The following is a 12,438-nucleotide window of genomic DNA, read 5'->3' on the forward strand; positions in this document are numbered from 1 at the left end:
TGTCCCCACCTGCACCCTGGGGCAGCGGGTCCTTACCAGAGCATCCTGGTAGACATTGGTCCACTGAACCTGCTTGGCTCGGTTCCCGGCCAGCACCATGGGTCTGCCCAGCACATCCAGGTACTCCTGCAGGGACACAGCGCAGGGGAAAGCATGACATGGGAGACAGGATGCCTCCCTGCTCCAACCCAGTGACACCCCTGTCCCCATGCATGCCCCAGAGATGATTAAGAGAGCGCTTGGTGCAAACCCCCTACTGCAGGCTGAGCTGGGGGGGGGGGGAAGCTACCAAACCGAGGGTAATGGCTCCAGCTGGGAACAGAACAGACAGGGTGCTGCTCTCCATCGCAGTGCCAGCCAGAGTCCCCCTGGCTCCCAGCCATCCCCGGGGCTGGGCTTGCTCCCTCACGCCTGGACCACCGTCACTGCTGTCTCCCTGCCTGCCACCACCAGCCTTTTGGGGTCTTCTCCCAGGGCAGATTTCCCTTATCCTGGCTCACCTTGCCAAGGCAGACCCCTGGGCAGGGGGGCAGCCCTTGTGCCATGATGCCAGCCCTGCCCCGCTCGGGGACCCCTGTCACCTGCCCACCGTGGCACCTCGTGCACATCCAACAAAGAAAAGGGGCAGAAAAGGGGCAGGGAGATGGGGTGTGGGGTGGAAGTGCCTGGCTCTGCCCCAGGGGTGCTGCTGGGGCCGGCCCTGCCCGCGCTTGCTCCCTGCCCACACTCGGCTCTGCTCTGTGCTGATTAACGCCTGATGTTTCATAATTAGTCACTCAAAAGGCGGCAGGTCCGTGGGGAGCTGCAGAAGATGAATTGCTTATTTCAATAGCGTGAGGCTTGGCGGAGGGCAAGGCTCGGCTCCCCAGCTCGCTGCCACACCGGCTGCCAGCCGTTAGGCTCTCCGCAGCAGGGCTGGGGCTGCCCAAGTGCGCCCCCAGGCAGGGCACCCCTGGAGGGCAGCGCTGCCTGCCTGCCTGCACCCTGCCTGCACCCAGCCATACCTGCGTGTTGATGCGGATGGCGCCAATGGAGGGGATTTCAAAGTAGTAACCTTGGAAAAGAAAGAGAAAGTCAGCTGGAGAGCTGTCTATCTGCCTGTCCAGCTGTCTGTCCAGCCCTCCAGGGCATTAGCCAGTGCCTTGCCGGCAGCGGCATGCACAGGAGCAGGGGTGCCAGCCCCCATGTGATGGGTGACCCCAGTGGCCCGCAGCCTCCTGTGCCAGCTGGGTGCCGGCCCTGCTCACCTTTGTTGGCGCAGGCCATCCATTGCAGCGGGGTCACGTCGTAGTTGTGCTGCCCAACGGAGAAGGTGAAGACCCGCACCTATGGCAGAACGCGGTGGTGAGGACCGTCCACTGGGCACCCTGGTTTCTGCACCCGGTGCTCCCGGCTGATGGCAACCTCCCGGGGACAGTGTGGCATTGCCTGCCATGGCCCACAGACCGTGCTACCCACCGCCAAGCGCAGGTGGGCAGAAGGCGGCTCCTGTGAGTGCTGGCTGTGCTGGCAGCAAGGGAGCCCCTCTCTATTCGCCCAGCCCTGGCCAGTCCTGTCCCAGTGTCACTGCGTTGGCCCAAGCCACCTACCACAGGAGTCCTCGTGCTGGGGCAGCACTGCACCCAGAGGGGTCTGTGCTCTCTGAGGGTCCCACGTGGACCAGAACTCCCCTACCCCATGGGTCTCCAGGTCCTGGGAAGCAATGGGGACCCTTCTGCCAGTTCATCTGCTTGCTTGTCCTCATGCTTGGGGTGTGCTCCCTTCAGGGCTGGCAGTTGCAGAGCCCACCAGCCCCTCCCCAGCAGCCTGTGGGGCACCTGGTCCCTCCCAAGGTGGGAGCCGGCTATAAATGGCACCAGGGCATCAGCAATCCCATTACAGGGAAGCAGCTCAGTGCAGGAGCAGGCTATCAAGGAGAGAGGATAGCGATCAGGCTAATGAGGCAGAAGCCAGCAACGGAGCTGAAGCAGCCATCTCCCTCCTCCGTGAGCAGCCCCAGCCTGGCACTTGACCCCACAGCCCCTCACCGTCTTATTGGGCCAGTTGTACTTCTCAAAGACGTCCTGCACCCGGTCCTCGCCGCCGTCCGTGAACATCATGATCATCTTGTTGCAGTTGGCACGCGTGATGTTGGACTGCGGGGCAGAGAGACGGCGCCTGAGGCCAGGCCCGGAGCAAGCGGTGCCAGGCGTGGGGTGGGATGCGGCTGGGAACCGGGCTGGATGTGGCCGCGAACAGCGGTGGGCCAGGAGGGCTAACCCTGACCCATCTCTTTTTCCCGGCCTGTTTCTCCGGGGTGAGAGAGTCCAGGGTGAACGGGCAAGAAGAGGGATGCTGTCTGCTTGGAAATGATGCTGTGGCTATTGCCGCCCGGCACCTAATAGCACCATTCATCTTTATTTTGGTTCTGGCACGTTGTCTGGCTGGATCCGGCCCCCTCCACCCAGTCCTGCTAACTTTTAATAACCCAGCGGGGCAGCAGCTCCAGCAAAACCTCTGCTAGAGGGTGCTGGGGAATGGGATATCCCCTGCCATGGTGTTACAAGGGAGGACAAGGAGCCCTCTGCATGTCAAAGCCCCAGGCACGGGGCAGCAGCCAGGTGCATGGAGCCCTCCCATCGCCCCCAGCACCCATAGGTGCCCTCTGCCACCCCCCCAGCCCCCAGCCCGGCCCCCAGCTCACGTTCTGCAGCTGGTCGAAGGCATACTCAAAGCCAGCCTTGTAGTCCGTCGTGCCCTTGGCCACCATCCCCTGCACGTCCTCCTTGAAGACCTTCTTGTTCCGGATGTTGGCCTGCACTAGGTGCTTGAAGCATGACACCGGCTTCGCCTTCTCGTTGAACTGGGAGGCAAAAAGGAGGGGAGAGGGTTGCAGAAAGGGGACCCAAAGGCAGCCCCCTGTGGGCATAAACCACCCACCACACTCAGCTCCCATGGGTGGGAGGCGGCTGGAGCATCCCATGTCCCACGTCCCAGGGATGGCGGATGCTGAGACCGGGGCTTGGCTCGGGCCAAACCCAGCACTGAGCTGCTCGGCACGGCTCGCCTGCACCGTCACTTCCGCAGGACCCCCCGGGCTCATGCAGGCAGGTGTGCCGTGCTGTTCCGTGCTGTGCTGTGCTGTGCCGTGCCGGCAGCGGGAGCAGGTGCTGCCTCTCGCTTACGGCTTCATTTGCTGGCAATAGGGCCCATTCATTAGGGGAGCAGCGATCCAGCTAACGGAGCCAGGCCAGACACGTTAATTAGCTCTGGCGTGCTTGCGGCCAGACAGGGGAGGGCCGGCATGGGCTGGGTGCCCAGCGATGCACAGATGTGGTGGCACAGCCACTGTGCTGCGTGAGGTCACGGGCTGGTGACATCGCCACGGGGGGCGTGATGTCACTGCCTGGTGACAGACAGAAGATGGCTGGTTGGGATCGCCCCCAGAGCACCTCTGCCAAACGCCCCGTGATGGAGGTGGCTTTCGTTCACCACCACGTACAGCCGAACCCTGAGCAGACACTTCCTTGCTGATGTGCAGGAGGGTGGTTAAGAAGAAGAAAAGGCATTTATCCCTCTGCAGAGCCACTGGCCAGGTGGGTCTGGGGGCAAAGGGCTCCTGCGGTGGGGAGCTGGGTGCTGCCCGGGGGGCACAGCCCAGCTGCCTGCCCCACAGCACTCACCGAGGCCACGTTGACGTAGTCATCATCTGAGAGGGTGTCCAGCATCTCATAGACAGAGGTCTTCATCAGCTTGAGGGTGAGGCCGCTCACGCTGCCGCTCCTGGCAGGAAAGAAGGGTGCTGGGGGCTTGGCAGCGAAGGGGCATGGGGCTCCCCGGCAGCACTGTCCCACACAGCTTCCAGGGCCACTGGTGGGACAGTGGCTCCCCGGTGAGTTGTGCCACCATCCTGGCCTGGCTCAGCCCAGCCATGGCCCCCACTCGTGTACTCACACGTCCACGATGATGACCATGTCCTTCGGGGAGGAGGCGCCTTGGATGTACCTGCGGGGCGCAGAGCAGGGTCAGCAGGCTCGACTCATTTTTGGGGGGGACCCCGACCCTGCTGGATGTAGCCCAAGAGCAAAGCTCTGCCAGGGCACGTGGCCGGGGAGCCGTGCTGAGAGTGTCTGCATGCCCGCGGCTGCGGTCACCCTGTGGCGAGGAGCAAGGACAAGGCAAGCAGAGGCGAGGATGCGGCACAGCACGGCAGACTGCCAGCGACCCGCCGCTCGGTACCGTATCAGCCTAATGAGCTCTAAATGCTAAACTCTTCCATCATCGCAGGCCCTTTTCTGCGCGCTGATTATGCTGACACACACATCCATATTAAGATGCTATTTACCCCCCTGGTAGCTTCAAAGGCCAGGCTGATTAGGTTATTTTTAGCAACGAGGAGGAAAAATAATAATACTACGCAAATCCTCCCCCCTGAAAACAATTAGGGAACTCTTCCTCACCCCTCGAAGCACCCACTCCCGGCCCTGCTGTGCCATCCTGCGTGGGACCGAGCCAGCATGGTGCTGAGCACCCGTCCCGGCAACGGCCAGGCACAGCCCAGCCTTCCCGCCCCACCGCGTGGGGCCTGATCCTGCCACTGCTGAAGTCCAAGGGAGCCTCATCATTAGCTTGATCAGGATCAGGCCTGATATGAATTAATTAGTGTGTTATTAGTATCAATTACTCACCATTACTGGGGAGGACCGGGGAAGGGGCAGGCTCTGATTGCTAATCCCAGGTCCTGATGTTCCCTAATTACAAGTGATTACCCTGGTGGGATGCTGGCATGCTGGCACATGGGGCGCTCTGGGCATGGCTGCCACATCCCCTCAACACCCCTCCACGCTCATGCTGGGGTGCAGGAGGTGCAGGCAGTTGCCTGCAGGCTTCCTGATGACTGGAGGGGCCCGGGGGGCTCGGTGCCTGCCCCGCTCCACCGGGGCTGGGCTGCCAGTGCGGCGAGGAGCCCAACTAAGATGCTGCCCTTAATGGGTTGTGGCAGAGCATCCATCTCTGGCTGCCCTGCTCAGATGAATACCCCGGGCTCCGCGGGAGAAGGCTGTGGTTAATAGTGCCATTCATCAAGGGAGGGGAAGGCAGGCGAGCAGCATCGGCTGCCCTGCTGAGGCTGCCGGCAGGCCCATGGCCCCATCTGGGTCTGGCAGTGGGGCGTCGAGGGCTGTGTGCCCCACCGGACCCCGGCAGAGGGGCAAGAGAGGACCCCAAAGGGGTGTCTCAGGGGATGTGCTGCCCCCCAGCATGAAGGGTGCTGCTGCTCCTCCATGGCTGGGTGGGCAAGTGGGTGGCCAGCCTGGCTAGTGGGCACGCAGCTGGGCTAGCTGGGCTTGGTAGCCCCCATAATACGCATCAGCAGGCCCCCCCCCAAAACAGCCTGCCAGTCCCCCCTCTGCCAATAACCTGCACGGACTCTGCGGCGGCGAACAGTTAATAATTAATGTGGAGCAATCAAAGACAATTAACCATAGTAGCAGGGCCATTAATTTTCTGACAAGGAGCGGGGGCAGCTCCCGGCGCGGGCAGGGGGACGGGCAGGGGCTGCTCCCCTGGGATACACAGCTCCCCAGGCACGTGCCAGAGACCTGTGCCTGCTTTCATCTCCGTGCCCACGTTTTGAGGCAGCAACCGTGGGCAGGATGGGACTGCAGCTCCCCCAGCTGCATGATAATTACCAGCTGATAATTAGCGCTGCCAAGCCGGCACCTCTACCTGGGCTAAGGGGAAGCGATTCAATCCCGCCTCACTCAGTGTGCGGCTAAATGGCCGCTTGCAGCTATCGCTTAAACACAGCCTGGCACTGCCTGGCTGCTTCCCTCTCCATCCTCCCAGCTCCCCGACTCTGTTTTCCCGTTTGGATGGGAATGCTGGCCGGGACTGAAGGCCAGCAGCCGCGGCTGCAGGTGGGACCAGGATGAAGGGCAGCTCTGCGTGCTTGATCTGTATCCAAGGATTTATCTCTCTGTCCCGCTCTGCTTTCCCAGGAAGAGGGGAGGGAAGCAGGAGCTGAGAGCTGCAGCTCGGATGCCCCTGCCTGTGTTACAGTGTCTGCTTGCCAATGCCAACCATGTGTGAAAAGAAGAGGGGAGGGAGCTGGCTGCTCCTGGCCGGGAATGACTGGCAAAGGGACCCCCCATCCCACCTGGTTCCCCCTTACCAGGGCCGCCTGCGCACGTCGTAGAGGTCGATCTTATTGGGGGCTCTCCACGGGGTGGCTGCGGGGGCAAGGCAGGCGATAAGTGAGGTGGACCTGTCCCAGGGTGGATACAGGGGGACGTGGGGGACAGGGCAGAGGGATGACCACGGCCAAGGAAGCAGCAGGCTCCGGCGGGGAGCTCACACCGATGGGCACAGTACAGTTACGTGTGCCAGGTGCCTCCCAGGGGATGCTCACCCGCATCTCACGGTGAGAAGGGCCCAGGATGCCCTTGGCCAGCACCCCCCCGGCAACCGCCCCCCGCTGCCCCCCACCACGCACCAGGGTAGTAGCGGGTGACGCCAGTGGCGCTGCCAAACACCTGCCAGAGCAGGGAGGGATCCTCCTTCCGGTTCTCGATGAAGACATCCTCTAGTGCCTGTGTCCAGTTCAGCTCGTTGAGGATGACGGTGGCTGCAGGAGACAGAGCCGGGGGCGGTGGGTGAGTGCGGGGGAGCACCTGAGCCTGGGGTGGGCTGGGAGTGATGGGGACCACGGTGTCCCCATGTTGATGGCAGGGAGGGAGAGGCAGCATGTCCCCTCTGCCCCTTCCCACCGAGGAGCCCACAGGGGCTTTGCAGCTGCTCCTGCATCCCCCCGGCCCCCTCGCTCCCATGGGGCTCCAGCATCAGCCTGCTGTCCCTTGTCCCCAGAGACCAAAGCCACCCTCCAGTGCTCCCCCGAGCGCTCACTATCCCCATCCCCTGGCTCTAGGGCAGGGACAGTCACCACTGCGGACAGCAGTCTTGCCATCTCACTCCCTTCCTGGCAAAACCCCCCGCTCCTCCCACCACCGTGCCAGTCCCGCTGCCCGGGGACAGCCACCAGCTGGGAAACCGAGGGGCTGTGTCCCTGTGGGGCCACGCGGAGCCTCCCGGGCTGCACTCTGCATTCCCGCTGGCCCTCGCACCTGATGCAAAAGCAATTAAGATGCTGGTAAACAGCAGTTTTAAATTATTCAGCTATTAAAGCAAAAGATAAGCTGCCAGCAGCCCCAGCCTGTGATTAATCAAGGGGGGCTGGCATGGCAAGGCAGGTACGGGGCTGGCCGGCCAGCAAGGAGGCTGCCTCGGGGACAGCGGGAGCTCCCCACGCTTACAGGGCCCTTTGGGGTACCCCAAATGCCACGGGTGCGCCGAACCCTGGGCAGGCACCATGGTGTCCCCCAGCAGCCCGTGCTGGGCCACCCCAGGACCACCGTGTGGAGGAGCCAGGGGTGCCACTGCCGGCAGGAGCAGGCAGCCGGCAGCACCCCGAGGCCAGGTGCTGTTCCCTCCCTGGGGGACTCCCAATGCATTTTTGGGGTGCAAGAGCTCCCTGGAGCAGCTCCTCTCCTCCGCATTGGGCAGAGCAACCGGTGTAGTGCTGCAGGGGAGCTGCCATGCGTTTGATGAGTATATTTAGCTCTCCTAAAGCTTCCTCGCACACTTGTCCCTCTTTGAAACACTGTCATCACCCATTCAAGCCTTCACCACAGCCCCGAGGCACTGGTAGGACACGGGCAGGTGAATCCCAGGTCACTCATTCCGAGCACCACCGCTGAAGAAGACTTCTTCCCTCGGGCAGCTGTGCCTTCAAACCGCGATTTACTCTGTGTCTCCCCAGCCGTTTCTCAGCACCGTGCCTGCGCACGGCGCTGTTATCTGGGCACTTAGGGTGATTTCTTGTTTGGCTCTGTCACAGGATGTGTTTTTTCCCAGGAGAAGGGGCCGCGAGCAGGCTGCCAGGCTCCTGCCCACCGGGAGCAGCCCCGGGCAGTGCTGCTGGCACCGTGCTGGGCACCGACATAGCCCCGGCAGCCCCAGCAGTGCTCGCACCCCCAGTCCCTCTGGGCCTGTCAACCACACCAGGCTCGTGACGAATGCACAGAAACACAGCCCCTATATCGTCCCTGAGCATGAACGGAGACCCTGTACATGAATGTAGCCCCCATATCATCCCTGTGAACAAACACGGCCCCTATACCATCCCTGCACACAAACACAGCCCCTATATCCTCCCTGTGTACAAATGCAGCCCCTATACATTCCCTGTGCTTGAATTTAGCCCCCATATCATCCCCGTAAACACAGTCCCTATACCATCCCTGCAAACAAACTCAGCCCCTATACATCCCTGTGCATGAAAGCTGCCCCTATACCCTCCCTGTGAACATACAGAGCCCCTATACCACCTCTGCAGGTGAACGCAGCCGCTATAATCATCCCTGCACATCACTGCAGTCTTTATACCATCCTTGCACGTGAATGTGGCCCCTATACCATCCCTGGGCGTGAATGCTGCCCCGACACCCTCCCTGCGCACAAACAGCCCCCACACCCTGCTCCTGCGTGGAGGGATGAGCTGTGGCTCATCGGGTGGGAGGTTGTGCCTGAGGTCGAGATGGCTCCTGTCCCCCTTGGTCAAGGTCAGAGCTGCCAGCCCCCCCCCCCCAGTGACATCCCCGTCCCTGTCCCCATCTCGTCTCTGTCCCCATCTGGGTGAGCCCAGCCCCGCCCCACCAGCGAGCGATGGCAGATTTAATTAAAAACAGCACAGTAAATAAAACACATATAGGATGTAATTTGTGTGTGTAGCGAGGGGTGACGGCGGAGGGCGTCTCCGCAGTGGTTTAATTAGCGTGCCAGGCAGCGATAGTGCCTCTCCGCCAGGTCCCACTGGGGAGACGCTCCCTTCCCATGGCTCTGCGGGGACTGGCCATGCTTGCCGGTGTCCCCAGCAGGGACGGGCACACAGGAGGCCCTGTGCCCACACCCCAAACCCACTCTCCGGGGTGCAGTGGCTGAGCACCCTGCTTTGCACCTTGGCTTTTGGTTGCTGGGCAGGGTCTGATCCCTGTGCCCACGCACCGCTGTGCCTGTGGCCACAGCCCCTTTGCCCCCTGGGATCCCCCACCGCCCCGTTCCCTCTCCAGCATCCCTCTCCACGTGGTGGTGAGTCCACGGAGCATGTTAAGCTCCAATTTGCCCTCATCCCATGGTGAGTGGGGTGATTTACGTGGCCGTGGCAGGGCATCAGCCGCAGCATCGGCTGGAGAGCAGGGGTGAGGAGTAATGAATATTTCATCCTGCGCAGCCCACCCCACTCGCTCGCCCGCCCCCTGCTCACCTGATGTGCTTCATTAGCTGCCTGGCCCGCGCTAGCTGGGTAATAAAACTAATTGCAAATTTCTAATCCACTGACACCACTGACACCGCGGTGAAATCGTCACACCGATGCGGCTCTGAGTGCGGCCGTGCTGCTAACAAGCCCATACTGAAAAAGTGCCACTTGGGGCAGGAATGTGAGTTCAGCCCCCGGCACCACCGTGACCACGCAGGAGCCCTCCTGCCACCAAGACAAGAGGGAGCAGGGACGGTGGTGCCCTTGGCGGTGTGGGGAGATGAGGAGTGCCCCCCAACAGCAGGGTCTGGGGCTGGGCACAGGATGTGGCCCGCGGGTGCTGGAGGATGATCTCCAAGCCAGGAGCAGTCCCCAGCTCAGTGCAGAGCAGCCACTAGAGGGAAATGGAGACCGACTTGTCACCATGTGCCACCACAGCAGGGCCAGGTAGGAGAGAGCTCTGGAAGCTCAGGGACTCTGTCACCTCCCGCTGGGGACTGCAGGCTGGTGTGGCACATCCTATCCCATCCGTCTGTCCGTCCATCCATCTGTCTGCCCATCCCTCCCTGCTCACTCCCGGGCTGGCCCCCGACCTGGTTCCCCTTCCTGGGGCAGCCCGTGCCCTCCGATCGCAGTGTCCTGCAATCACCCTCGTTGCCTTCCTGCAGGATTTCAGCTGCTCTTCTTCCCTTTTAACACCCTCAGCAGCCCGAAAACAGTGAGGAAGCATCCCTGCTTCCCCCTCTCCCACTGCTCAGCCCCGTCTCGCTCCCTTCGATGAGCTGGGAGTTGCTGTCTCTAATTGCTCCTGCACAGAGCTGCTCTGTCCCTCTGATCATCTCCGGCGCCCGCTTTGAACCTCCTTGAGCTTTGCTGAGCATTTCTGCGGGGAGGATCACAGCCGTGTGGGCGCAGCTGAGCTTTAACCTGTGCCATAATTATCAGTTCTCCTTTGCTCTCCATCCCTTCCCTAATAATCCCTAACCCCCGATTTGCCTCTTTGGCCCGTGTTGAGCTCTTGAGAGTCCCTGGGGAGGGACACGCTGTCACCTCTGTCCTAAACATGGTGACTTTGCCTTTTGTCAGCGCTGTCCTGGCACCGAGACCCAGCTGGGACAACCCTGGGGTGATGGTCCCTGGGGCTGCAGCACCCTGAGCCGGAGAGGCAGAGGCTGAGCCCGGCCCAGCAGCGCAGAGCGGAGCAGGTGAGGAGGGGCACTCACAGCCTTTGTAGATGTCCGTGGGGATCTGCACGGCAGCGTACGAATAGTTAACCTTGGTCTTGAAGTTGGTGTCATCGGTGAACTCCAGCTTCAAGGAATTGGACTTCTCCCTCTCAATCTCTTCTCCGTCGGGATCGTCCTGGGGGAAGGAGCAGAGCACACGGGGTCACTCACGGCTGCCAGACTCAGACTGCATGCCAGGAATGCCACCGCCCAACACCCACCACCATCCGTGCCCCTGCAGAGACCAGCAGTGCCGGCTCTCACCCCGGATTTGGCCCACAGCCCGTGCCAGCCCTGGCGGCGCAGGGGAGTGGGTGCTGGGAGCGGGTGGGCACGAAGGCAGGCACGGGTTACCCTCGCCTCTCCGGCTTTGGTAGCACGGCAGGTATTAAATCAGACAAAAAAAAAAAAACCAACCCCAAACCAAAAAAAAAAAAAAAGCCTTGAAAATCAATTAGCAGCAAAAGGCAACTATCAAAGAACAAATTAAAACGGAGTGCAGCTTAGCGCTCTGTCAATAAGCAATGCAAACAATATTTAATTATGGTGGAGAGATGGTGAATTCCCCACTGCTGGCGCTGGAACACACTCCCTCGCCTTCCCAGCCCTCCTCTCCCTTCCCGGGGCCCTGCTGCCAGTATGGTACCGCTACCGGTACCAGGGGTAATACAGAGCTGGGGAAATCGCCTCCACCATCCCACTGGGAGCAAAGAAACCCAGGAGATGGTGCCGGCTCTGAGCTGCCGCATCCCCGCCATGGGTCCAGTGGCCGGGGAAGGCTGTTTGCAGCTGGCTGTGAGACGCTCGGGGTCGGGAGGAGGGTGCTGCAGCACCGGCCCTTTGTGCCACCGGAGCTACATCCCTGCTGAAGAGGGGCAGAGACGCAGAGCTGCCTGCCCCATCCACGGGCAGGGACAGGCAGCACAGGAGCAGGGACATGCCAAGCCCAAGCTGGGGCACAGGATGGCTCCGGCCACCTTCCCCTGGTTCTGGCTGCTGTAAAGCAAAGGGGGTGTTCAGCAGCGGATTCGGCTGCCAAGCTGCCTGGCAAGGGAGCGAATTCTCCTTGAGAAGCAGCTCAGTGCCTCTCCCTTTGTGCCTCCTCCGGAGTGAAGTGCCTATCTCGGGGCCCGTGTAAGGCCGTCTGATTGCGGTGGCAGAGATCAGCCCCGCGGAAACGACAGCGGACGTGACTGGAAGCGCGAGCAGCTCCAGGCAGGGCTCGTGCGGTGCCGTGCTGGGAACGGCTGCCCCGAGGGACGCCGCACACCATCCTGCGGCAAAGCACCCCCACACTAGCAGGGACGAGAGGTAGGGGACGGTCCCATCCTGCTGTCCTCTGTGGCCCAGTGTGAGCAGCTCTCCCACCAGCCAGGCTCCTTGCGACAAAACTCAGGGAACAAAAGATCTGCATTTCTCATGGGAAAAGCCATATATTTAAAGGAAAATGATGTGTTTGGGAAATAAACTATGAAGCCAATTTAAAACCCATCCTGGCCTCCTCCCCATTTCCCCTCTGCAGATGACACAGAGATGCCACCTCCTCTCCCACCAGCTCTGTCCGGCCACCAAGGCAGTGACATTCCCCTGACATTGTGAGGTGTGGCCAAACCATTTGCCACAGCTCGGGAGAATAACAGGATTGATATGCAAGGTTTGGGATTTAATTCCAGCCGATGGATTGCGAGTGTAAACACGCCACCAAGCCGAGCCTGGCGCGGGGGCTCCAGCCGCCCAGAAAGATGCTGAACTCAATTACAGCCGCAGTCTCCAAGCGGGAGGCGGGCAGGGACCGTCCCCACCTCCCTCGAGCCACGTCGCCAAGATCGAAATCCAGATTATGCTCTCAATTTCATGTAAATCCGGAGAAAAGGCACAAAACCGACTGCTGGAACCCTGCAAAGCCGCGATGCCGAAGCA

The 12,438-nt window shown here is 61.4% G+C and overlaps 1 protein-coding gene across 1 annotated transcript in view; it reads right to left on the reverse strand.

The window, feature by feature from the left end:
- The window catches only part of CACNA2D2 (calcium voltage-gated channel auxiliary subunit alpha2delta 2), a gene marked incomplete at its 5' end in the record, with an annotated part of 200,805 nt that overhangs the window by 15,935 nt on the left and 172,432 nt on the right, over positions 1–12,438 (reverse strand). The window contains 10 exons of the mRNA XM_082487826.1: positions 37–126; positions 1,005–1,054; positions 1,248–1,326; positions 2,028–2,135; positions 2,684–2,842; positions 3,663–3,762; positions 3,934–3,984; positions 6,152–6,209; positions 6,473–6,604; positions 10,516–10,654. Coding sequence (XP_082343952.1) covers positions 37–126; positions 1,005–1,054; positions 1,248–1,326; positions 2,028–2,135; positions 2,684–2,842; positions 3,663–3,762; positions 3,934–3,984; positions 6,152–6,209; positions 6,473–6,604; positions 10,516–10,654 — 966 coding nt within the window. The remainder of the gene's footprint in view (positions 1–36; positions 127–1,004; positions 1,055–1,247; positions 1,327–2,027; positions 2,136–2,683; positions 2,843–3,662; positions 3,763–3,933; positions 3,985–6,151; positions 6,210–6,472; positions 6,605–10,515; positions 10,655–12,438) is intronic.

This window comes from Vanellus vanellus (assembly GCF_965231255.1).
Source record: "Vanellus vanellus genome assembly, chromosome: 9".
Taxonomy (NCBI): Eukaryota; Metazoa; Chordata; class Aves; order Charadriiformes; family Charadriidae; genus Vanellus; species Vanellus vanellus.